The sequence below is a fragment of the Bos mutus genome, chromosome 17 (genome assembly GCF_027580195.1).
Source record: "Bos mutus isolate GX-2022 chromosome 17, NWIPB_WYAK_1.1, whole genome shotgun sequence".
Classification (NCBI taxonomy): domain Eukaryota; kingdom Metazoa; phylum Chordata; class Mammalia; order Artiodactyla; family Bovidae; genus Bos; species Bos mutus.
In genome coordinates, this window is record NC_091633.1 from 14,424,128 (window position 1) to 14,449,345 (window position 25,218).

Here is a 25,218-nt window from a genome sequence, read left to right on the forward strand (position 1 = left end):
GAAAGGAGGTCCATCCCTCCAAATCTTAAGGACTGAGAGTGGGGAAGCAGTGGGTCCCCAAAGAAGAAAGGACCTATTATCTAGAAAAACAACCTGTCCTCAACCTACCATTCTTAGGAAGAAACTAGAACTTGGTCTCTTGGTACGACTCAGACCAGATAAATGCAGGTGAAAGTACCCCACCCAGAGCTGTTCATTCATCCTTAGCTGAAGACATGAGTCTGTAGGCTCACTTGCTTATTATCTACATGATGTCATGCATAAATGATGCTTTTGTGCACTGACCTTGGACTGTTGGACACGTTCCCCCAATCTGTTGCTCAACCCAAGGGTACTGCTTAGGCCAATCCTCCCCTTGGGGTGTTCCCAGGAACCTGACAGGAGATGAGTGTGTGGCCTTCTGTCCCAGGGAAGGGTGGCATGTGCGGCCAGATCCTTCCATAGTCCTTGGGGACCAACCTTCCAAGAGGAAATGAACACGCAAAGGCCTTTGGCTGGAAGCACACAACTAGTTTGTTTGTTTTTTAATAAAGTCATTACAAATATGTACAAAGCGTCTCCAAGGTATGAAATTCCTCTTACAAAAGAGCACAACGAACCAGCAAAGGTAGAACCCGAACGGAATGTCCCCAAGCTTATTGCCCCTCCAGCTGAGTCAGAGGCCTCACTGAGGATCCAAGCAGCCCCACAGCTATCCCCACCACACACGGGGTTCCTGGGCGCTTATAGTGCAAAAGACCTTGAGGGGAGGAGATTGGGGGTTTGAGTTGGGGAGGACACAAGGAGGGGAGAAAAACTTCCCGTGTCCTAGGAAGTAAGTCAAACAGACCTGGTTTGCAAATGAGATTCTTGTCCCAGGGACCTTACAGAAACCAGGAACACAGAGGGCCAGGAACAGATACAAAATCCCCAGCTAAGCCATCCAGCCTGTCCTGGAGTGCCCCCAAATGCAACCTAAGCGGGGCTCCCCTGCTACTTGCTGGGCCCCAGGCATGTGCTTGCCTTTGAACTAGCGATGCTGTGGAAGGAGCTCAGTGGAGCAGGACGGTTAGCTCACGGGCTTGGAGGGAAGTGGGACCGGGGCAGCGGAGGGGGGCGGGGTCACAGAAGCCTGAGTCCAGACCTTGGCTCAGTCACTTCACTCTTCGCATGCAACTTTAGCTAAGTTGCATAGCCTCTCTGAGCCTCAGCTTCCTCAACTGGGAATAATACCAGCACTGTCTTCCAACGTGGGCGTGAGGAATAGCTAAGGGGTAAACGCAGAAAGCACTTAGCACAGCTTCTTTGCTGTGTGAAGCAGCAAGAACCAGCCTTTTCGTGCTGGGAATGAGTTGAGGTCATCGGCTTTTGAATCGCCTTCATGAGAGTGTAGCTCTTAGTAAATATAAATTCTGTAGAACAATCTGCCAGCAAGGCTTGGGGTCACAGCGATGACCTGACAAATCTGTTAAAGACCATGAACCAGACTGGAAAGAGACATTGAGTATCGTCTGGTTCTAAGCGGGTCTACCCCTCCATTATCAATACATAAATCTCTTCCCAGAGGACATTCTACAACCTGGCACGTTGTAGGTGCTCAATAAATAGGTGTTGAATGAATTAGTTAAACTTTTAAAAAGTAAACTTTCGGTTTACACTTTAAAATGACACTTTTGACATCAGCTTACTCCATCAGTTCCCATGGGACTAGGCTAAAGTGTCTAGCCTGCCTCCTTCATCCCCTAAACCAGCTTCTGACCCTGTGATGGGCCCAGGTGGACTTAAGGGGACATTCAGAAAAGGAAATGGTATCAACATAGAAAAACAAAACCTGTGTTCTGATCACTGCAGCCTCTAATACCAGGTGGACACACAACAGTTCCAGAGTGGCAAGCCAGTGTCCCCAAAAGACATCTGTATAGCATCAAAGAGGACTTTCTTAATTTCCCAAGCAAGAGGGGAAGTGATATTTTGTCACTGTCAGGAACATGAAAATAAAGGTAGGCGTGCATGAAATCAGATCCATGAATTGTGAAACCAAAGTCACAGGTCCATTGTTCTGTGACAGTACTGTTTAAATCACCCTTTCCCCCTCCCCAAACTAGAAAAGAACTTTAAAATGAGACCACTGGAAGAAGTGGGGGGAAAGTCTCCAGGATCCCAGTGAAAGAGGAACAAAATGGGAACTGGGTTCTAGGAAATGCACCATCTAGAACCATGGACAGCAGCCAGGGAGGCACAGGGCTCCCCAAAGAACTCTATTACTCAAGCTGTGTCTATGTCCAAGGGAATAGGAAAGGGAACCCCAAATTTTAAAAAGGGAGAAGAGATCGTCTCTGCTCGTGGGAGTTGGGGTAAGGGAGAGAAGCTTCTAGAAGGGAATGGATCTAATCTGGAATGTGGAAGTCCCAAGAGGATTCAATCCCTGTGGCTCCTTGATCCCTGCCTTCTGAGAGCAACCAGAAAGAAGGAGGCCCTTCTGTTTGCTCCTCACCTCATTATGCAGCAAGCTACCTAAACGATGATCTCAGAGGCCTCCCTCTGCTTTGCACGGACACACACACAGACACACACACACACAGACACACACACACACACTCTCTCTCTCTCACTGCTGTCTGCTGAAACCTGATATGAGGTCTTTTTTAAAATTTATTTCAAAGCCTCCCTCCCTCTCTCTCTCTTCACAGACGCTCTGCAGTGCAGCTAATCAAAATCAATGACTCCTTGGCAGCCAGAGAAAAGCAAGGGGGTGGGGAAGGGGGAGAGGGAGGGATGGTGCCAGCACTTTGCATGCTGTGGAAATATTTAAAAAAAAAAAAACACCACCCCACTATCTCATGCAATCCAAGTAATGCAACGGGAGAGACGGTGGAGACAATATATACATATATATCATGCTTCAATTTCCTAATACAAATGTCCATCAAGAAGTCAAATCTCATATAAAAACAAGCATTAAAAACAACCCCTTGTCAAAAATCGGGGCAGTGGAGAAATGCACTCAAATTAATGATGTGCAAGAAAAAGCCAGGGTTAGATAAATACACAGTTTCTAATAATACAAGAGAATATGTACAAGGGACTTGGCTGTAAAGCTCCATCAGGAGGGTCCTGGGTGCCCAGTTCTCTCAGCAGTGTGACTTCATTGAAATGAAAATTGCCCCAAACCCCAGCACTTGGAGTGTGTATCCTCCAGTGGAAATGTCATAAGCTAGTCAGGGTCAAAAAAGGGGATTCTCTGACCTTTAGCCTGTGTCCAGGTAGTCAGCACATCCCCACTGTGGTCTTGAAGGTGCAGCCTTAAAGCAGCAGAGAGCTGTGATCAAGAACAACTATGGTGATGAAAACCCCCTCCCCAGAAAAGGGTCAGCTGGAAAGTCTAGCATCTGCCTAGGAAAGTGACTGACAAAGCAGAGGCTGTATTTCATTTCATTCTAGTGAATTTGCCTTCTCTGAGTTCACGGCTTGGTGGGGATGTCACCTGCCGCTCTCTGACGACTGTGCCTACACACCCATCCCCTGTAAACATAACTGCAGGAAGGGCTCCAGCCATGAGGGAAACAAATCATCTATAAACAAGCTTTCCTTTTGGCTCTGCTGAGTTCCAAGCTGTCGGGGAGGAGAGGGGAAGCTGCCCTCACCTTCAGCAGTTCTGGGTTGCACGTTTCTTTAAAGGGCTATTTAGAAAAACATAAGGCATGGACTTACTTATTTTTCAAAGAAAGAGACAGCTCCCAGTTTGCAGCAGCACTGAAAGCTCCTGCATTCTAAAGGACCTGGTAATTTTCAGCAAAGCCCATGGGAAAGAACTGTTGTTTCAGCCCTTAAAACAGATGATCCCTCTGCTGGCTTCTTGGAAGGGTGTCTGCAGAACAGACCAGGACACCCGCTGTCCACAGGTACTGGGTGGTGATTTGCAAACCCAGCCTTGTAGAATGACTGTCTGGACCTACAGTCTGGTGCCTCACCACCTCAGCTTTAAAAACCGTAGGGTGTACCCTGCACAGAGGAATAATACCTGTTGTTGTTGGATTTTTTTTTTAATGAAAGCAAAAAATAATCATTGCTCCCTGAAGAGTCTTTGCAGCCAAGTCTCAGTCCAGCACACATCTTTTTTCTTTTTTTTTAGCCCTTCTAGAAACTTCTGAAAATAGTAGCTTATCCTGGAGAAAAAAAAAACAACACATCAGACCTTCAGTCAGTGAGATGCTGGTGCATTTCATTTAAATGACCCCGCTCCCTCCCCCAACGTCCCTGGCTTATAAATCACCCTTGACCAGAACTTAGCTGTTTCTTGGCTCTTTAATCCATAAAACCTAAGCCCTGAAATCCCCTTGGGGTGTGGGGGAGGCTGTGGACTGAACTCCCAGGATACTTTTTGTGGGGGTGGAAGAGACAGCAAAAAAGCCGCATGTGAGGTCAGCTTTCTGCCTCGTGACCAGCAAGCCACTCGGTGCCATCAGCGTCCACCTCCTCCCTCCCAGACCCCAAGGTTTGCTCCAAAACACCTCTGGATATTCATCCCCACGCAAAGAAAGAGAAAAGACTCTCAAGTGGCACTTTTGTGACTGATCCCTTTTAAAATAGAATCCGAAACAGCAAAATAGACATCTCTCTCGTTCCCTGGCCTTGCGGGTCTGGCAACAGAACACCATGGCAGCACCAGCAAGAACACGCTTAGCACCAGCAAGATTTAAGTGAAGCACCAGAGACACCAGATTGGTCAGGGAAAAGAAATGCCTTTTGTCTTGATGTGACAGTGGGACTAGCCATCTATCTAGGTAGACAGAGAGAGGCTAGGATTTGTGAAGACAGAAATGGAGGTGTCCCCGGGCTCTGCCCCTACGACATCGGCCCCTGGTCCTCCTAACTTTTTTTTTTCTATTTTGCCTTTTGCCATTTCACCTCTTCCTCCACCAGCATCCCTTCCCAGGCAGTTGGTCGCCTCTGAGGCTAACTCCCACCAGTCTTTGCAAATTTTCTAGGTACACAGTAAGCATCTCTCTTCCAGTGCCCCCAGACATGAAAGAGCATCAGAGTTCACATCGGAAGGTGCAGAAAAGGGAGGGGACCACGTCCTCGACAAGGCATGCACTGAGTAGTAATATTCATATTTTCTTTTTTTTATATATAGAGAGCTGTATGTAAATAGTGTTGGGGTGTCTTGTGTCTGCAGCTGGACATCCAGAGGGCTTCCCCAGTCCCGTTCCTCGTTGCTACTATTGCTCCAGGCGCTGTGTTTATTCTCCACTTCCTTCTCGAAGTGCCAACTGTGGCCTTTCAAGCTCTGGGCTCCCCCTTGGGAAAACAGGAACCAGCTTTCTCCAGGACACAGGGTTTTCACCAACCTGCAGAAATAAAGATTTGTATTTCAGTCAGTAGGCACGTGCAGACAGCCGCTGGGGATGATGTCAGCGCCTTGGACTGCTGCACAGCCAGCCCTGTGTGTTAGGGAGGGGGATGGGTGAGAGCTGCTAGATACCAAAGCTCTGATTTGGGAGGAAAGGTTCCCCCAAAGGTGGTCTTGGTGCTGCCCCTCCCCACAAAGCCCTGTCCACATAGCAGCCTTCTCTAAACATGCATTTGTGAGTGCACACACACACACACACACACACACACCTGGCTCTGCTTTCAGACCTAGATGGGTTTTACATAGGCATCTTCTGTGATTAAAAAAGAGAATGTAAAGACACTACTTTTTTGCTCCTCCATGTCAGGAAACAGGACCTTCATCTCTTCATTTCATAGATCCATCTTCAAGGCAGACTTGTAGGACAGTCTCTGCCTTCATCCATCCACCCACCCATCCGTCCATTTGTTCACTGATGAACATGCCAAGCACAACCTAAGGTGTTAAACATCCAGCGATACAGTTCTTACCCTTCAGGGGCTCAGAGGCCAACAAAGGGAAGATGGGATGAAATCAGTCATGACTGGGTCATGGGAAGAGCCTGCAACCTGGATGAGCGTGGGCTATGAGGGACCAGAGGAGAGGTAGCTTGTGAGGGAGGAGGACGAGTCTGAGAAAAGCCCTCAGAGAAAGAGCAAACAGACCCCTGCTGAGTACTGAGTGATACCAGTGAATTAGCCAAGTTAAGGTATTCTGGGCAGGGCTGAAAAAATAGTACAAACCCAAGAGGGTGGAAGCTATACATCCACAGAAAAACTTGTACACAAATGTCCAGGGCAACATTATCTATTAATGGCCCCAAAATGGACACAATGCAAAGGCCCATCACCTGATGAATGCATAAATAAAGTGGGGTATTTCCATACAGTGGAATATTATTTGGCCATAAAGAGGAAAGAAACACTGATACATGCTACAGTACAGATCAACTGTGAAAGACATGATGCTAATGAAAGAAGCCAGACACGAGAGGGACAAATATTGTATGAGTCCATGTATAGGAAATGTCTAGAATAAGAAAATCTATAGAAACAAAAAGCAGATTCATGGTCACCCAGGGCTGGCAGGAAATGTAAACAGTTGCGGGGGTAAATGCTAATGGGTCCAGGGCTTCTGCTGGGGAAATAAAAATGCTCTAAATTTGACTGGGGGATGGCCTTACAACTCTGGAAATATAATAAACACCACTGATATGTGCACTTTATTTTTTAAAAGATCGCTGTGTGTCTGTGTTAGTTGCTGTCATGTCTGACTCTTTGCAACCCCATAGACTGTAGCCTGCCAGACTCCTCTGTCCATGGGATTCTGCAGGCAAGAATACTGGAGTGGGTTGCCATTCCCTTCTCCAGGGGATCCTCCCAACCAGAGCCACCAGATAACCAGGTTATCATCTGAGCCACCAGACTGCTAGTTTATTTTTAATATTTATTCATTTATATATTTATTTAGCTGTGCCAGATCTTAGTTGCAGCATGCAGGATCTAGTTCCCTGACCAGGGATTGAATTTGGGGCCCTCCGCATTGGGAGTGTGGAGTCTTAGCCACTGGACCACCAGGGAAGTCCCAACTTGTGCACTTTAAAAGGCTATAAGGAGGGGGGAGAGGGAGTAGAGGGAGGGGGAGGGGGCTGAAGGGAAGGAGGAGGAGGAGGAACGGAGAAGAAACAGGACCCGGAGGAATGACGTAGCATGACAAGGTCGGGGAGCTTGATGAGGCTCAAGTGAAGACTGGGCCACGGGGCCCTGGGAGAGATGAGGCTGGAGAGTTAGCAGAGGAGACAAAAACAATTCACACGTTCCTCTACAGCAGGTGGTAGGGAAACTGCCTTGTGCCTGTTACAAACCACATGCGGTAGGAGAAAGATCACTTGATGACCTTCAGGTAGGCAGCAGTCCCGGATTTTGACCTGTCTGAACTGCACCAACAGGCTCACTTGGGCCTGTGGCCTCCTGCAGGGTCTAGTTCTCAGAAGGCAGTCATGGGGCCACAAACAGGGCCACAGATCGGCCAGAGCGCCTGCCAGGAAGCTCTTGCCATAGCTCCTGGTTCCTGTCCTCACCTTTAGGCCAGCCTGCCAGGAAGGGGTGGGGGCATGGTGGTGGAGACGGGACTGCAGACACCCCCACAGATTTCCTAAACCCTGCCCACATGTTGCCATCGAACCTTTACTAAACTCTCCTCTGATAACTCAGTTTGGGGGTGCTCTCTGCCCTTACTTGGACCCTGGTCAATACATAGAACTGTATGAAAGAGGGGAGTCACAATCATGTGGACCCCACAAGCTATTCGAATGACCAAAAAGTCGGTTCGGGTTTGTCCATGAACTCTTTGGCCAACCCAGTGCATCCGTATCAGAGGGTCACAAGGATCTGAACCAGCAACTTCAAACCTTTTGCTTTTGACCGGCTCAGGTAGAAGGAGAAGATCCCTGCAGCCCGCCAACCACCACCCCAACCCCATTCCCCTCCTGTCTCATCAGGGCACAAGCGCAGAAGGCGTTCTATTTAGCCGCTGTGTGTGTTCACGGAATACAGATTCAGAGTCACTGTCAACACAACTGAGAAACACGCTTGATTTAGTTCACGGAAACCAGCTTCTGTAACTCCTAAAAATCTTACTTTGTTGGTGCCTAGTCATACTCATCTATAGAGCCAACGTCAGTGGAACCCTGCATATTAGCCTAAGGCAATTATGCTGCCTTAAATACCAGTACAAAAAAAGAAGGATGGGGGGACTTCCTTGGTGGTCCAGCAGCTAGGACTCCACACGCTCAATGCAGGGGGCCTGGGTTCAGACCCCCGTCAGGGAACTAAATCCCACATGCTGCAACTAAGACCTGGCACAGCCAAATAAAAAAATAAGTATTTTTTTTTTAAAAGAAAGTAAAGAGAGAATGCACCTACTGTGTGCTATCAAGTGTGACTTTGTACTAATAAGCATTGTTCCCTGCTCTAGAAAAAGCTCAGTTTCTGCCCTCAACTGGCCTCCAGTCTTACTGGGGAAGACATGAAATACCAGAGGTCAGGACTGCCAAAGACCATTGTCTGCAGGTGTGTGTAGAGCCTAGAAATCGGGATGCGGTTATATCACCAGGAAAGTTTCAGAGAGGAAGCAGGATTTCATCTGGGTCTTGAAAATACATGGGAAGTTTTTTTCCCTATATTTGGAAGAATGGAAAATGGTTTAGGTGGGGAAGAGGCTGAGCAAGGCTCAAGGACAGTGACAGGTATGGCTCAAACAGGAGACCCTGATGAGCAGGGAACTGCATCAGAGAGTTGTGACAACCGAGACTGTGTTGATACTTGAGTAGAGATGATGAAGGGAAAAAAAGGTGGCATCAGGCAAGAAACGGTATTGTTTTCTTGCAAAACTAGAACCAGCAACTGATTTTCACTTTTCCTACCTATAAATCATTGAGCCAATAATGAGTCTAAGGCTCTCCCAGGGCTGCTAAATGGACAAATTCCTGTACCAGTTGGCATCCTGATTGCAGGCTGGTATCCACAGTGAAGGACAAACATCAGAAGCACCTCTCTGCACTGCATGAAAAAACCAGCGGGCACATCATCACATCACCACGTCCCACAATCAGTGGGTCGGCACTTCGCTTCTGTGCGTACACTTCTAGGGGATTTTAAATTGGACACCCTACACTAGCCCACAGAAGTAGTCACATGAGTGTACCTAAGGATGTCCCCTCCAGCGTTATTTGTAACAAATTCGCAATTTATTACAAATCTGGAATTTGGAAACAACCCATGTGTTTATTTTTATTTATTTATTATTTTTGGCTATGCTGGGTCTTCACTGCTGCACACAAGCTTTCTCCAATTGTGGCAAGTGGGCTTCTCATTGAGGTGGCTTCTCTTATTGCAGTGCACAGGCTTAATTGTGCCAAGGAATGTGGGATCTTAGTTCCCAGTCCAGGGATCAAACTGGTGTCCCCTGCATCGACAGGCGGATTCTTAACCACTGGACCATCAGGGAAGTCCCCTATGTGTTTACTGACAGGAGACTGGACTAACAAGCCTCATGGAAGTTAGAAAGAGGTAAATCTAAATTAGATAGACAGAGGAGGAGAAATATCATATGACATCCCTTATTTGTGGAATGTAAAAAGAAACGATACAAATGAACTCACTTACAAAACAGAAACAGACTCACAGACTTAGAGAACGAATTTGTGGTTGCCAGGAGATGGAGGAAGGATGGGGAGAAGGAATTGTTGAGTTTGGGATGGATATGTACACAGTGCTATATTTAAAATGGATCACAATGGATAACAAGAACGTACTGTATAGCATAGGGAACTCTGCTCAATGTTATGTGGCAGCCTGGATGAGAGGGGATTTGGGGGAGAATGGATACATGTATATGTATGGCTGAGTCCTCTCATTGATACATGTATGGCTGAGTCCTTTCACTGTTCACTTGAAACTGTCACAGCATTGTTAATTGGCCATACCCCAATACAAAATAAAATTTTTTTAATGTACTGAGATAGAAAGTTGGCTATGATTTTTAACTGAAAAGAGCAAATAGCCCAGGTCTTTTTTTTTTCTTTTAACAAATATGTGTATTTGTGTATGTGTATACACAGACATTTATACCTATCTATATATCCATATAAAAAGTATTGCAGAAAGGCAAAAGAGTTTAATGGTTAAGAGCGCAGACTCTGGAGCTTAATACCTGAGTTGGAATCCTGATTCAGACATTTAAAAGCTGTGTGACTTTGGGCCAGTTAGTAACCTCTCTGGGCCTCAGTTTCCTTATATGGAAAAGGAGTGGGGCAGTATGTTGAATCTCATTGTGTTGATGTTAGGACTGAAAGCACCGACCCATTTGTTATTATGATTGTTACTGTGGTTATATGTACATCTAGACTGAAAGTTACACCAGGGGCGTAGCTTTAGGGGCCGAGTAAAAGAACACTACAGTTCTCTATATACTGTACTTCCATATTCTTCCATATTATTTACTTCCCTTTTTTTTTTTTTTTTTTTTGCAAGGAGCAAGGAGTCATTATACAATTTAAAATTAGTTTAAAAACATAGTCCACCACCCGCTATAAGCCCAGTTGTCCTGCCCCTGGGATTTTCTTCTTCAAACTTGGCTCATAAAGCATTTTCTCAAATGCTGACTCACAACCAAAGCTCACAACTGGGGAGATTCATGAAACTTCTGTTTTTCAATGTCCCTGTTTCCACTTTGCACCCACAGAGTGGAGGTGCGGGGTTGGGGTGGAGGTGGGGACAGGAAGCCTGGAGACCCCACCTGCCTGGGCTGAGATATGGCAGGTGGGGAGCTGTGAATCCCACTGCAGCTTTAGATGGGACAGAAGTCTCACTCCCTTTTCCCTACATCAGAGAAGAGTTAGGACTCTTGGGTTCCCTCCTAAGGGGTCCCAGTTTTAAATTAAAAAAAAAAAAACTTTTTTGTTCTTGCTGTTTGCATATGTGGTAAGTTCAGTTCAGTTCAGTTCAGTTCAGTTGCTCAGTCATATCCAACTCTTTGCGACCCCATGAATTGCAGCACGCCAGGCCTCCCTGTCTATCACCAACTCCCGGAGTTCACTCAAACTCATGTCCATTGAGTCACTGATGCCATCCAGCCGAAGTTCCAAATAGCAGAGAAGGATATAGAAATAAAAAGAAAGCTGCCTTCACCTCCACCCCCGAGCCACCCAGGACACCTTCTGTGCATGTACACACCAAGTCTCTCCCTTGATCATGTTTCCTCAGGGCCCAGCAGCATGCCCGGCACACAGTAGGTGCTCAATTCAACCTGTCGAGCGACAGTGGCTAACTGAGCACATGAATAATGGTAGTAACTTCCCAACTTTTCCATCTTTGGGGATTTTTTGTTTAATCTTTAAAATTGATTTTTACTGGAGTATAGTTGATTTGCAATGTCGTGTTAGTTTCTGCTGTACAGCAAAATGAATCAGTTATTATTGTTGTTTTCCAGTCGTTAAGTCGTGTCTCTCTGTGATCCCCATGGACCGCAGCACGCCAGGCTTCCCTGTCTTTCACTATCTCCTAGAGCTTGTTCAATCTCACGTCCACTGAGCTGGTGATGCTCTCCAACCATCTCATCCTCTGTTGTCTCCTTCTCCTCCTGTTATCAATCTTTTCCAGCGTCAGGGTCTTTTCCAGTGAATCGGCTCTTCGCCTCAGGTGGCTTAAGTACTGGAGCTTCAGCTTCAGCATCAGTCCTTCCAATGAATATTCAGGGTTGATTTCCTTTAGGATGGACTGGTTTGATCTCCTTGCAGTCCAAGGGACTCTCAAGAGTCTTCTCCAGCACCACAGTTCAAAAGCATCAATTCTTCAGCACTCAGCCTTCTTTATGGTTCAACTCTCACATCCATACATGACTCCTGGAAAAACCATGGTGGTGGTGGTTTAGCCGCTAAGTCATGTCCAACTCTTGCGATCCCGTGAACTGTGGCCTGCCAGGCTCCTCTGTCCATGGGATTCTCCATAGCTTTGACTATATGGACCTTTGTCAGCAAAGTGATGTTTTGCTGTGATGCTCTGCTTTTTAATCAGTTATACACTCTTTTTTAGACCCTATACCCATATGAGTCATTACGGAGTATTGAGTAGAGTTCCCTGTGCTTTACAGTAGTCCTTATTACCCACTCTTTCATCTCTGGTTTCAACAAGTTGATTGTGACCATGGGGTTCAAATGGTACCAGTAGTAGGTCCTAATGTCTAAGAACCATGGGTACAAAGTTCTTCAAGTGGAATCCTCCTAGAGGGAAGATGCTCTGGTCCATGTTATCATTCAAATCTCCACCTGTGTCACTCATGCTGGCCAGTTAGGAACACTGGGCTCTGAGGAGACAGTGGTTGAGGGGACTAACAGAGCAGAAGGCTAGGTTTAGGGTGTACGAGAAAGGAAGTGGCCATTTATTTGGCAGCTCCTGGAAGAAGTGTTTGCTTCTCTCTGCCTATCTGTCTGCTGCCCCTGTTATCTGTGAATAGTTATCAATTCTATCCGTGAACAGTGTTTCTTAATTAATTGCTGTATTTATTTTTTGCCTGTGCTGGGTCTCCGTTGCCGTGCGGGATTTTCTCCAGTTGTGGTGAGCGGGGGCTATTCTTTGTTGTGGTGCACGGGCTTCTCGTTGTGGCAGCTTCTCTTATTGCAGAGCACAGCCTCTAGAGCACAGGCTTAGGAGTTGCAGTGCACGGGGTTAGTTGCCCCGCGGCATATGGAATCTCCCTGGACCAGGGATTTGAAGCTGTGTCTCCTGCACTGGCACGCGGATTCTTAAGCACTGGACCACCAGGGAAGTCCAGTGAACAGTTAGTGATCACATAAAGTCTGTGGAGAGAGCCCACAGAGCTCAAAGCTCCACCCACTATGAAGTTCTGGCAGGTGGGCCTTGAATGCCAAGCTCACTCGATGTCCAGAAGGGTAAGCACTGAGAAGCTGGGGAGGCCGCGAGTAGCACAGCACAGAACTGACGCCAGATCAAATGTGCAGATCCTTCTTACAGCAATCTCACCACGTGCATCACGGTATCACACACTCATTTTTTCACTCAACAACTTCACCTCTAGGAACTTCACTTTTTTTTTTTGCAAAGTTGTTCAAACAAGAATGTTCACTAAACCTCATTTATGAACTATCAGAAAATGACAACAGTGTAAATATCCCTGGGGAAATGACCAAATAAGGAAATCGTGGTCCATCCAAGCAACTGAACACCAGGCAGCCATAAAAAGAGATGATGAAAACCTCTGTTGACATGGGAACATCTCAGCAACCTATTTTTTTTATTGGGGAAAAAGCAGATTACAAACAGCAGGACCAGAATGATCTCATTTATTTAAAATGGGACGCATGTGTGGGTGTGTCTATGCATCAAGGGACCTCTGGTGGGGTGGTCTCCAAAATCAGGGGTTGTCAATTTAAACGCATCAGATCCAGTGCAGGAGGGGCCACAGTCATTGGACAGTTTGTGTCCCATCTAAAGAGGTTTCTGATGCTCATCTGCAGCCTTTCACTGCCACATGGGACTTGGTATTGTCAGATCTTTCCATTTTTTCAAGAAAAACGGAAAATGTGGGCTTCTATATGGAAGTGCCTGGTTTGTAAGTGTTGGGGAGAAAGCATGCAAGTCAAATAAAACTCAACAGAAGGCCAGTTTCAGCCAGGAGACCACCAGGTTTTGATCTCTGCCTAGACATGAAGGTATTCTTAGACAAGGACAGCTGGCATGTAAGCCCACATCCTTTTAACCCTCAGAAGCTCTCTGAGCCTCAGCTTCATCATCTATAAGGTGAGGAGTTGGGTTTGGTGCTTTCCAAAGTCCTATCTAGCTCTGGCTATGCTTCTGGAACAGTGATCTCTTGGGGTCCTAGATTTTTTGAGACTCAGATCAGAGCTATGATTTCTCTCTGAAGTGGGGGAGATGAATAAAGGAGTATGAATCAGCCAATTGTATGTCTCGTTTCTGGGGGGGTCCCAAATTTACTAGGCCTCTCCCCAACTCATTGATTCATTTACTCATCCATCCATTCATTCAGTAGTTAGTGAATGCTTACTCTGTACCAGTCACCATGCCAGATGCTGGGGATAAGTGATGAATTGGGGTCCCCTGGGGACCCCAGGGCTAGTGTCCCCCAGGAGAGTAGGGGAGTCCTGTCCCCTAGGACAGTTGGGGAGTGGTGGTCTGGAGGTTCCCCCTGCCCTGGTGCAGTGACTTAAGAAGGCTGTTGGTGATCCACAGGGTTGAGGAGGCAGGATTGGCAATTCCTTTGCGCAGAAGGCTCAGAGAATTCCCTTAAGAGCTCCCACCATACATTGAATATGAGCCCATGGACTGAAATTTACACCAAACAAGAACACATATCCTGCACTATCATTTACCACTTTATACCATTTTCTGAACATCAGTGACATGTCTTATACTGCTCAGAAGGTAGAGAGGCCTGCCTACGGTCACACAAGTGGGAAATGGCAGATTAGGACCTGACCTGAGAGTCAGACTGACTTGAAAGTTCACGTCACTTTCCACCAAGCTGTCCTACGTCGGCAAAAAATATGGGTGAGTTAGATAAACAGTTACTAGCAGTTCAATTTTCTGAATCAAGAGTGAGGTTCCACAATGCGCTAACAGGCTAAAACATTTTCAGTCTGGGCTGTCTTTGAAAATGGTGCATGCTGATTGCTAAATCGCTTTAGTTGTGTCCAACTCTGCAACCCAATGGACTGTAGCCTGCCAAGCTCCTCTGTCCGTGGGGATTCTCCAGGTGAGAATACTGGAGTGAGTTGCCATGCCTTCTTCCAGGGGATCTTCCCAACCCAGGGATCGAACCCCTGTCTCTTATGTCTCCTGCACTGGCAGAGGGGTTCTTTATCACTAGCACCACCTCGGAAACCCATGAAAATGGTACCTTTTCTTAACTATCTCATGGCCCCTGGAAAATTCCCATCCTCAGAAGACCCCTCCAAAATCACTTTGTCTAAGATTCCCTGCCATCATTATGTTAGCATCCTGCAGTATTTATTAAGTACCCTGTGCCAAATCGAAGAATATCAGATGAACGTGGTGCCATAATGACAAGTACAGCCCGGCAGGCAGAGAAGTCCTTCAAACTTGGTGACATTGCTATGACTTGTAGCCTTTTCCTGAAGTTGGGAGGGGCACGCCAGCAGTCATCACACTTACGCACTCCAACAACAGCTAGAGGTGTGCTCTATGGAGAATATTCCATAAAAACACAACACAGATTTAGCTGAGGATGGCAACAGCCAGCTCCAGAGTCAAGCGATAACCACATTACGGATAGTGGCCGGTGACATAAATGAGAAATGGGAACAAATGGCAGAATTTATCTAGAACCCACAAGATTTTATACTCCTTAGACATCCTTTATAATAAAAGAATGTTTACGTACACTTCTGATACCAAAGTTCCACCTGTGGGCCTTAAGAAAATCTCTGTGATGTCCCTGAAGAGTGACACCCAAGGACGTTCTGTATGGCAACTGGAAACGATCCAAACCTCCAGTAATAGCCGAGTGAGAAGGCAGATGATGGAAGAGCCAAACAGAGAAATCCTAAGTAACCTCTAAGAAGTGTGTCACGGAAAATACCATAAAACATGGAGAAATGTCCATGATATAATGACAAAGTCAGATTACAGAAAATGTATTTACAGGGATTCCATTTGTTAAACTACTTCTCAGTGCATTTTTTTTTCAGCCATGCCATGTAACATGTGGGATCTTAGTTCCCAAACCAGGGATCGAACGCATGCCCCTTGCAGTGAAAGTATGGGATCTTGATCATTGGATGGCCAGGGAAGTCCCCTCAGTGCATTTATTTTTTAAATGGAAAGAAATCTATCAAAATGTTAACAATGGGTAGCGAGATAAAAACAATCGACTAAAATGTTCCTTTATTCAGTATTTCCCAAGTATTTGACAATGAGCTTGTAATATTTTTCATAATCAAGAAAAAAAGCTATTTTTTTCCTAAAAAGGTAATAAACTTTATTACATAAAGTTTCCCAAAGCTATTTAATTCCATCTTGCCCAAGTCCGTGGCGTGTGGAGCAAAAGTTTAGAGATGGTGATAGTCTGTGGAGTAGTCAATTTTCTCTCCACAGGGCAGGTAAAGGAGCCTTCTCGTTTCCTGGTGTACAGTGCTACTGGAAGGTCACATCTCACTGACCTGGCCCAAAACAGAGATCCCCACCCAATAGCAGGGGCACCAGTTTAGGGCAGGAAGGAGGGAGGGAAGACAATACGGAATTGAATGGTGAAAGTTCTTAGGTGATGGAAATCCAACCTGTATCCACAACCGTCTAAGGGCACTGAGGGTTGGTCATCAGAGAGCCGGTACAGGGACCAGAATCTCTCAGACCTTAAACAACCTAAATAGTTATCAACAGAGGAATGGATAAAGAAGATGTGGTTTCTACACACACACACACACACACACACACATGTATATGTATACACACATGTATATGTATACATACATGTATATATACATGTGAACTGGGCATGGAACAACAGACTGGTTCCAGATAGGAAAAGGAGTACGTCAAGGCTGTATGTTGTCACCCTGCTTATTTAACTTCTATGCAGAGTACATCATTAGAAACGCTGGGCTGGAAGAAGCACAAGCTGGAATCAAGACTGCCAGGAGAAATATCAATAACCTCAGATATACAGATGACACCACTCTTACGGCAGAAAGTGAGGAGGAACTAAAAAGCCTCTTGATGAAAGTGAAAGTGGAGAGTGAAAAAGTTGGCTTAAAGCTCAACATTCAGAAAACTAAGAATATGGCATCTGGTCCCATCACTTTATGGGAAATAGATGGGGAAACAGTGGAAACAGTGGCTGACTTTATTTTGGGGGGCTCCCAAAAAATATTATCACCCTGTGCAGCTGTGAAATTAAAAGGTGCTTACTCCTTGGAAGGAAAGTTATGACCAACCTAGATAGCATAATAAAAAGCAGAGACATTACTTTGCCAACAAAGGTCCGTCTAGTCAAGGCTATGGTTTTTCCAGTGGTCGTGTATGGATGTGAGAGTTGGACTGTGAAGAAAGCTGAGTGTCGAAGAATTGATGCTTTTGAACTGTGGTGTTGGAGAAGACTTGAGAGTCCCTTGGACTGCAAGGAGATCCAACCAGTCCATGCTAAAGGAGGTCAGTCCTGAGTGTTCATTGGAAGGACTGATGCTAAAGCTGAAACTCCAATACTTTGGCCACCTCATGCGAAGAGTTGACTCATTGGAAAAGACCCTGATCCTGGGAGGGATTGGGGGCAGGAGGAGAAGGGGACAACAGAGGATGAGATGCCTGGATGGCATCACTGACTCGATGGACATGAGTTTGAGTAAAATCCCGGAGTTGGTGATGGACAGGGAGGCCTGGCATGCTGCGATTCATGGGGTTGCAGAGTCAGACACGACTGAGCGACTGAACTGCACTGAACTGATACATACACATAAACATGTATGTATACATATACATACATGTATATGTATATGTGTATACGTACATATATATATATACACACACACACAGGGAATATTACTCAACCATAAAAAGGAAAGAAATTGGGTCATTGGTAGAGACATGGATGGACCTAGAGACTGTCATATAGCATGAAGTCAGTCAGAAAGAGAAAAACAAACCATATATCAATGCATAAATGAGGAGTCTGAGAAAATCAGCATAGACCATCTTATTTACAAGGCAGAAATAGAAACACAGATGTAGAGAACAAATGTATAGATATCCAAGGGGAAAGGGCAGACTGGGATGAATGGGACGATTGGGATTGACATATACACACTATTGATGTCTGGTGTGGGCTCAGTTGCTCAGTTGTGTCCGACTCTTTGCAATCCCACGTACTGTAGCCCGCCAGGCTCCTCTGGCCATAGGATTTCCCAGGCAAGAATACTGGAGTGTGTTGCCATTTCCTTCTCCAGGGGATCAGCCTGACACAGGGATCAAACCCGACTCTCCTACACTGGAAGGCAGATTCTTTACCACTGGGCAAACAGGGAAGCCCAGTTCTCTTTCTTGCATCACATCTAATCCTCCGCTTATAAAGCACCTCTTCCTGTGCTGTCAGCACTTATGACTCCCTTTACAGCAGAACTCACCCTCTCTACCATGGCCTGATCTAGCCTGTCTGCCACCTGACTTCCTCTCCCCCTAGTTCATGCGGTCTTCGCCCACTGCTCGTTTTTCTCTTCCTCAAACACACAGTGCAGAATGTCACCTCCCCAGAACACCTTTCTTCCAGACACCACACGGCTGGCTCCTCATCACTCAAGTCACTGGTCTCTTGGTTTCTCCTCGAGTGGCCGTCACCATCCATTGCAGGTAGGAAAGCACCACGCTCCCTCTATGACAGGCGTACGTCAGAGAATTCACAGTTGATTTTGTTTTTTACAAATGGAAGGTTTGTGGCATCCCCACGTTGAGCAAGTCTATTGATGCAAGGTTTCCAATAGTATTTGCTCACTTCATGTCTCTGTGTCACATTTGGGTAATTCTTGCAATATTTCAAACTCTTTCATCATGACTGTATTTGTCACAGGGATCTTTGATCCGTGATCTTTGATGTGGTTATTTCAAAAAGATTACAACTTACAGAAGGCTCGAATGATGGTCAGCAGCATTTTTTAGCAATAAAGTATTTTTTAATTGAGGTGTGCACATTGTTTTTAAAGATATAACCCTAGTGCACACTTAATAGACTACAGTATAATGTAAATGTAACTCTTACATGCTCAGGGAAACCAAAAAAATGCACGATTTGCCTTACTGCAGTGGTCTGAAACCAAACCACAGTATCTCTGAGGCCTGCCTGTACACTATCTCTGTGCGTTACCTTCAGAGCCCACAGCACTTTCTAAAATTCTGTGTTTATACTGCATAATCCAAAGATGGCCACAATATCTTCTCTCCTATTTGCTATTCTAGAACCTTGCCATTCATGGGGTGGGATCTAATTCCACTCTCCTCTAAATCTAGACTGACTTGTGACTTGCTTTTGATCAAAGTGATTTCTTTCTTTCTTTTTAAAACATTTATTTGGCTGCGTAGGGTCTTAGTTGAGGCATGCGGGATCTAGTTGCCTGACCAGGGATCGAATCCGGGCTCCCTGGCCTGGGAGTGAGGAGTGTTAACCATTGGACCACCAGGGAAGTCCTTCGACCAAAGTGATTTCTGAAGCTGGGTCAAAAAAGACAAAGCAGCTTCCATTTGGCCCTCTGAGACGTCTGCCTTTGGAGTTCTAAGACACGGGGTCAGATTCCATCTACCATGAGGCTGCTATGCTGTGGGGAAGCCCAGGCCACAAGAGGAAACTGAGTATAAATGCTCTGATTGGCAGTCCCAGCCGATACCCAGCTTCAACAGCCATACCTTTATATAAATGAAGATCCCACTCCCATGACTCCAGTCCGCCAGTCAGCCTGGAACAGAGACGAGTCACCCCTGCTATGCCTTGTTTGGATTTCTAACCCTTAGAATGTTTGAGCCTAATCAAATAGTTGTGGGGTTTTTTTTTAATGTTTATTTAAATATATAATATTTAAATATCAATTTAAGTATATAATAGTTTAGAATATTTATTTAAAGATTTATTTGGCTGTGTCGGGACATAGTTGCAGGACACTGGGTCTTAATTGCGTTGTGTGGGCTCTTTCATTGCAGCACACGGACTCTCTAGTTGTGGCGCTCAGATTTATTTGCTCTGGCATGTGGGATCTTCCCAGACCAGGGATTGAACCTGCATCCCAGGCATTGTAAGGCAAATTCGTAAGCACTGGACCACCTGGGAAGGCCCTCAAATAGTCATTTTAAGCCACTAAGTTTTGGAGTCATTGGTTACACAGCAGTTGTAACCGGAACAATCTTTAGTGATTTATCATCTGTACTTTTCCCCTAAAATGTAGGCTCCATGAGAGGCAGGGGCTTCTAATGTCTTGGTCGTTCTGTGTCCATCATGCCCTGCACACAGCAGGAACTCAAGAATTACTAGGTGAATGAGTGGAAGAAGCTGAATTTGGGAAACAGTAATACTCATCTGACAGTTTCTGAATGACTCATATACTGTGTTCATCATAGTTATTTTGTATCTACTATGCCACAAGCAAGTTGCCATGAGCTGGGGACAGTGTGGGGCAGCTCGTTGCTCCGGTGAAATCCTACCACACAGAGTGATGACCAGAAGGGAAACCGAAGCCCTCACTATTCTGCGTCCTCCCTTTTGAGAACCAGCATAGGTCTCAAAAGCTGACGTTTCAACAACCAGAGTTGCGGTTGCCAAATCCACCCAGCCCACATCTGGAGGTGTATTTAATTAACCCCGGGTGTGGCTGTGTTTACATCCACAGCTCAGTCACTTGTGCCCTGGCCTCTCGGCAGGCAAGCGAGTGACTCCAGACAGGGACCATGTGGCAGGAGGGCTACCACAGTCCTGCACATCTGGCCCCTTTCTAGGGAGTGGGGGTGGTCCTCCCCAACAGCTGTCTCCCTCCCTTCTGTTCCCTCCTTTCCCTCTCCCCCGCCGAGGCTTTCAAGCTCTAAAAGTCATTCTGGCAGGGGTGCAGCCTGGGAGGGAAGCCTGAGGGATGTGCCTCCAGGTTTAACCACTTAATCCCCAAAGTACCTGCCAAGAACCAGTTAGCATGTCTGGCGGGCAAGCCAGACCGTCATTAATTCATTAAAGCCGGCTCCTGCTGGCCCATTATCTTCCTTGCCGCTGACCACGTCGCCTCTTGGGCGTGCAAGAGTCCCCCTTTTTCCACTTCTCCTTAGTCCTAAGGCAAGATTCTGCCCACCCCTAGCCCCCTCCCCCTGCCAGAATCCTCCTCCTTCTCTTCCCCTCCCCTCCCCCTCCCAGGGCACACACTTCTCCCTAGCACGCCTCCGCCAGCCAGCGCTTACCATAAAGCATCTTTTGTTCCCTCTCCTGTATCTTTGGAGCAGTGACTGGTTAAAACACACCCATTCTCCTCCGGGCCTCCCCAGCCTCCAGGGAGCCTCCCCCCCCCCACTCCCCCGAGGCTCTCTCAGAAAGGGAATCTCTCTAGTGCAGGAATTTGAGGCTCACCACCCCCTTTGCTTGCTGCTCACTATCTTCTCCTCCCTTGCACCCCTCAAGTCATCTGAGGGGCGGCCAGGTGAAGGTCCCTAAAGACAGACCCTCCAATGTGAGTTCTGACTTTGCCCCTGATCCTTCAGGACAACTCAGGTGGATTTTCTCTGCCTCGGTTTCCCCTCTGAAACAATAAGAATGGCATTAACCATTTCATAGCATCCTCTAACAGAGAAGGCAATGGCACCCCACTCCAATATTCTTGCCTGGAAAATCCCATGGGCGGAGGAGCCTGGTAGGCTGCAGCCCATGGGGTTGTGAAGAGTCGGACACGACTGAGCGACTTCACTTTCACTTTTCACTTTCAGGCATTGGAGAAGGAAATGGCAACCCACTCCAGTGTTCTTGCCTGGAGAATTCCAGGGACGGGGGAGCCTGGTGGGCTGCCGTCTATGGGGTCGTACAGAGTCAGACACGACTAAAGTGACTTAGCAGCAGTAGCAGCAGCAGCAGCAGCAGCAGCAGCATCCTCTAAGGATTGAACTAAGTGTCAGGCACTGCACTGGGCATTTGAAATGGATGACCTCTTATTGACCTCCCAGCAATCCTGACAGAGATATAGCTGAGGTTTACAGATAAAGGCTCAGAGAGGTTATGGTTCTTACCCAAGGTCACACTGCCAGGAAGTTCTTGGGCTGGGACTTAAATCCAGTTTTCATCTGATCCCTAAACCCATGCTCTTCACCAATATACTATCTGGGCCCGTGTGGCCCTGATTCCCCAAAATGGCAAGTAGAAATAGTGTGGAACCACCAGCAAGGACAATGGCAAAATGTTGTCTACTTTCAGAAAAAAAAAGGCATTAAATGCACAATCATAGTCAAACACAGGTATTAAATGCACAATCCCTTCTTGATGCACAAGGAGCTGTTTTGGAGCTTTCTGTATATGACCTCATTTTACCCTCTTGACAACACCTATGCATTTAAGTACTGTTACTGTCCCCACATTACATATGGGAAAACTGAGTCTTGGAGGGGAGGTTGGCTCTTTGTTTAATGATGACTTCTGAGAAAAGTATTGGTGGCTCACAGTAGAAGCTCCAGACCACTTTGTTGAAACCGCTGTCCTATGTATAGCTAAGCTTGCCTTTAACGCCTAAGAGAATGGTCTGCTGTGGATGGAGGATTCAGGCCTCCCTGAAACCCCTAAGGTACCCTGTGAGCATTTCCATTTCTCCTCCAGGGTAGGAAATGTGGAGAGGACCACACACAGAACTAAAAAAAAAAAAAAAAAAACCTGACTTTCCCCAGGGGATTTCTTTTCACTTCCTAATTTACCAGAGGTTAACCAAATATGGGTTTCCCCCAGTTAAGCCAAAAGCACAAGAAAGGCCCGAGTGGTGGATAGCAGGGAGAGAAGCCAAGTCCTTGGTATGGGAGCCAAGCCTGGAAGACCCAGCGCAGCGAACCCTGGGATGGTAGTGGTATACACTCTACCATTCTATAGGCGATCTGAGAGGGTTGTGGGCATCCTAGGGTCGGGGCACACAAGGAGGAAGGACCCTAGAAGGGTGTGACTGCTGAGGACACCCGGCAGGGACACACAGGCGGGAGGAGAACCCAGGGATGTGCTGAGGAGGTGGCCTGGAGTCGGGACGCAGCACGAGACTCTGCGGCAGAAATAGAGTGAGGAGAGGGAAATAAACTCCGCGGAGACGATGCTTAGCCGACACCACCCCAGCGAAACTCCTCCCAAACTCCTCTCCGTCCCCCTTCCGGGTGGCATGGGTCCTCCCGCTCGCCCGAGCGCAGAGCGGCGCGCTCCGTCCGCCCCGCGCGCCCTCGCGGAGGTCTCGGGCCACCTCCCCGGCGGCAGCCTTCTCCTGAGGACCCCGGGAGCATCCCCCGGCCCCGAAGCGAACACACAGTCGGGCTCTGGCTGAGCGCCCTCCGTCCCGGGGGTGGGACGCCCAGCATCCCGCACCGTCCAATCCTGAGACGGGAGCGCTTCTCGAACCTCGCCCGGACCCCAAGACTGGAGGAAACGATGTCCTAACCTTCCTCCCCATTTCCACTGGGTTCCTCTCGCTTCCCATCTTTCTCATCCACGTTCCCACTGTCTTGTTCTCCAGGAAGTCTCTCTTTTTCTCCAGCTTCTTCGACTTTCCTCGTCTCGCCGCCGTTTTTTTTTTTTTTTTGGTCTCTGCCTCCTCTCCCACCTTCTTTCCGCCTTTCCCTAAATTACACACTTTGGGCTTCGCGTCTCTTTCTTGGCTCCTTTTCCTGCCGCCCCCCCCCCCCCCACTCCGTGCCCCATCCAAAATTTTTTTCCTGCCCCCAGGATCCGGCAGCCCCCGCCCGGCCCCCTGCAGCCGAGGGTAGCTCCCTGTCTCTCTTTCGCGAGAGGGAGAAGCGAATGGGACCTCCGGGAGCCGTGCAGAGGGCGCCCCGAAGCGCGCACCTCTCTTCGCCAGCGCCGGGGCTGCGCCGGCCCACGCGACATCTGTCACCCGCGCTCCCGGCTCACACCCCGCGCACCCCCGCAGCTCCCCGGGCGTTGCCACCCCCCACGCTCCGGCTGCCGCCTCTCCCTGCAGGCGCCGCGCCAGCTTCCCAGGGTGTTGGCGCACCGCGGGGCTCGGCCGCGACCCGAGCGTTTGGCGTCTGCGGGCCGTGACTTCGGGGCTGGCTTTCTCACTTTCCGGCCCTAGATCCACCTGTGGTGGGCTCAGCCTGATTCTCTCCACCCCCATTCTCTGCAGCTCTCCTCTCCATTCCAGAACCTGAAAAGACAGTCCTGACCTGCTGTCTCCCCTTAAGTGCCTAGCACAGTGCCAGGCACACAGCTGGTGCTCAGCAATTCCCCAACCCAAGGACTTAGCGCACAGTAGATGCCCAGTACCTTTCTTCCACTGGTACCAACCATGCTAGGCGCTCACTACTTACTACGCACCCCCATCACCATCCTGTGCCTAGCATACTGCAGGCTCTCAAACATTCCCTCCAACTACAAGGCCTAGCACCCAGAAAAAGCTCAATGAATGCTCTTTCATTAAGGCCTTCCCCTGGAGTTTCCCTAAGAGCCTCAGATTCCCGCTCATTTGGGGACATCGCCTTCATCTCAACTCCCTCCGTTTGGTGAAGAGGAGGCCGAACTCCTTGAATGGGACACCTCAATGGAGAAGGAGAGAAGTTGGCAGAGCGGAGGAAAAGTGCAAAGTTTTAGGGAGAAAGAGGGAGCCGGCCTGAAACCTGGAGGGGGAGGAAGTCGCGACATGCGCTCCGGGCACCGGAGGAAGGGCTACAGAAACTGGAGAAGGGACACTGAAGGAGAACAGGGTTTGGGGCGGAGGTGATGGAGACGGTGGCTCGTAGGAATGGCAGGCCGCAGGAAGAGGACTGAGGACTCGTCTTGAAACCGCGATAGATGATAATTCTTTGGCGTGGCTTGTAACTCTGTTCTCTGAGCAAGCACACTTTTTTACTTGCACTGTGTGTTTGCTTGAAGGGTTGGTGGGACTTAGGGAGGCTGAAGTCCTCCCAAAGCCCCTCGATGGAGGGAGTGGCAGGATGCGCTTAAGAGGAGTTGGAGACAAGGGGCAGAAACGGTGGACCTGGTACATGGAAGGAGAGATGGGGACTGTCTAAGAAGGGGAAGAAGATCCCTGCGAGAGAAGGGAGCAGAGAAGATGGGAAGCCGCAAACTTGCGGCTCTCCGGCTCCCAAGTCAGCCTCACGTCTCCAGTCCCCAGCCGCCGCGCCCTGGCGCTAGCTCGCGTACCTGTTGCTCGCTCCGGCTGGGTCTCGGCTCCGGCCCCACCAAGAAGCCCCGCGTTCCTACAAGTTCCGCCTGCCGAGCAGCCAGGCCGCCAGCGCTGCCACCTGCGCGGCCGCGCACAGCCAGGGCCAGTAGGTAGGGAGCGCGCCGGGCGCCGGCGCCCTCCGGCTCCGCGCGCGGCGCCGCCACATGGTGCGCTGGTGCAGCTCGTCGCCGAGCGCCTTGAGCCGGGCTGCCGTGAGCTGCGCGGCGGACGAGCGCAGACCCAGGCGGCCGGCGCTGCAGGCGCACACGGCCGGGGGGCCGCGGCCGCGGTGCAGGGGGCACGGGCACATGACCGCTCGCCTTGCTCCCTCCCCGCGTCCGGCCGCCCCTCGCCTCCTCTGCCTCCGGCCTCCGCGCCTGCCTCCGCCGCGCTCCAGTCGCCGGGGGCCTCCCCTGGACAC

At 48.2% G+C, this 25,218-nt stretch overlaps 1 protein-coding gene across 1 annotated transcript; it reads right to left on the bottom strand.

Annotated features, from left to right (window-relative positions):
- Window positions 1-525: 525 nt before the first annotated feature.
- Window positions 526-25,218, bottom strand: HRK (harakiri, BCL2 interacting protein). Its single transcript, XM_070385589.1, has 2 exons — window positions 24,776-25,218; window positions 526-5,330 (listed from the first exon to the last, which is right to left on the bottom strand). The coding sequence occupies exon 1, from the start codon at window positions 25,105-25,107 to the stop codon at window positions 24,832-24,834; it is 276 nt and encodes a 91-aa protein (XP_070241690.1). The 5' UTR covers window positions 25,108-25,218; the 3' UTR covers window positions 526-5,330; window positions 24,776-24,831.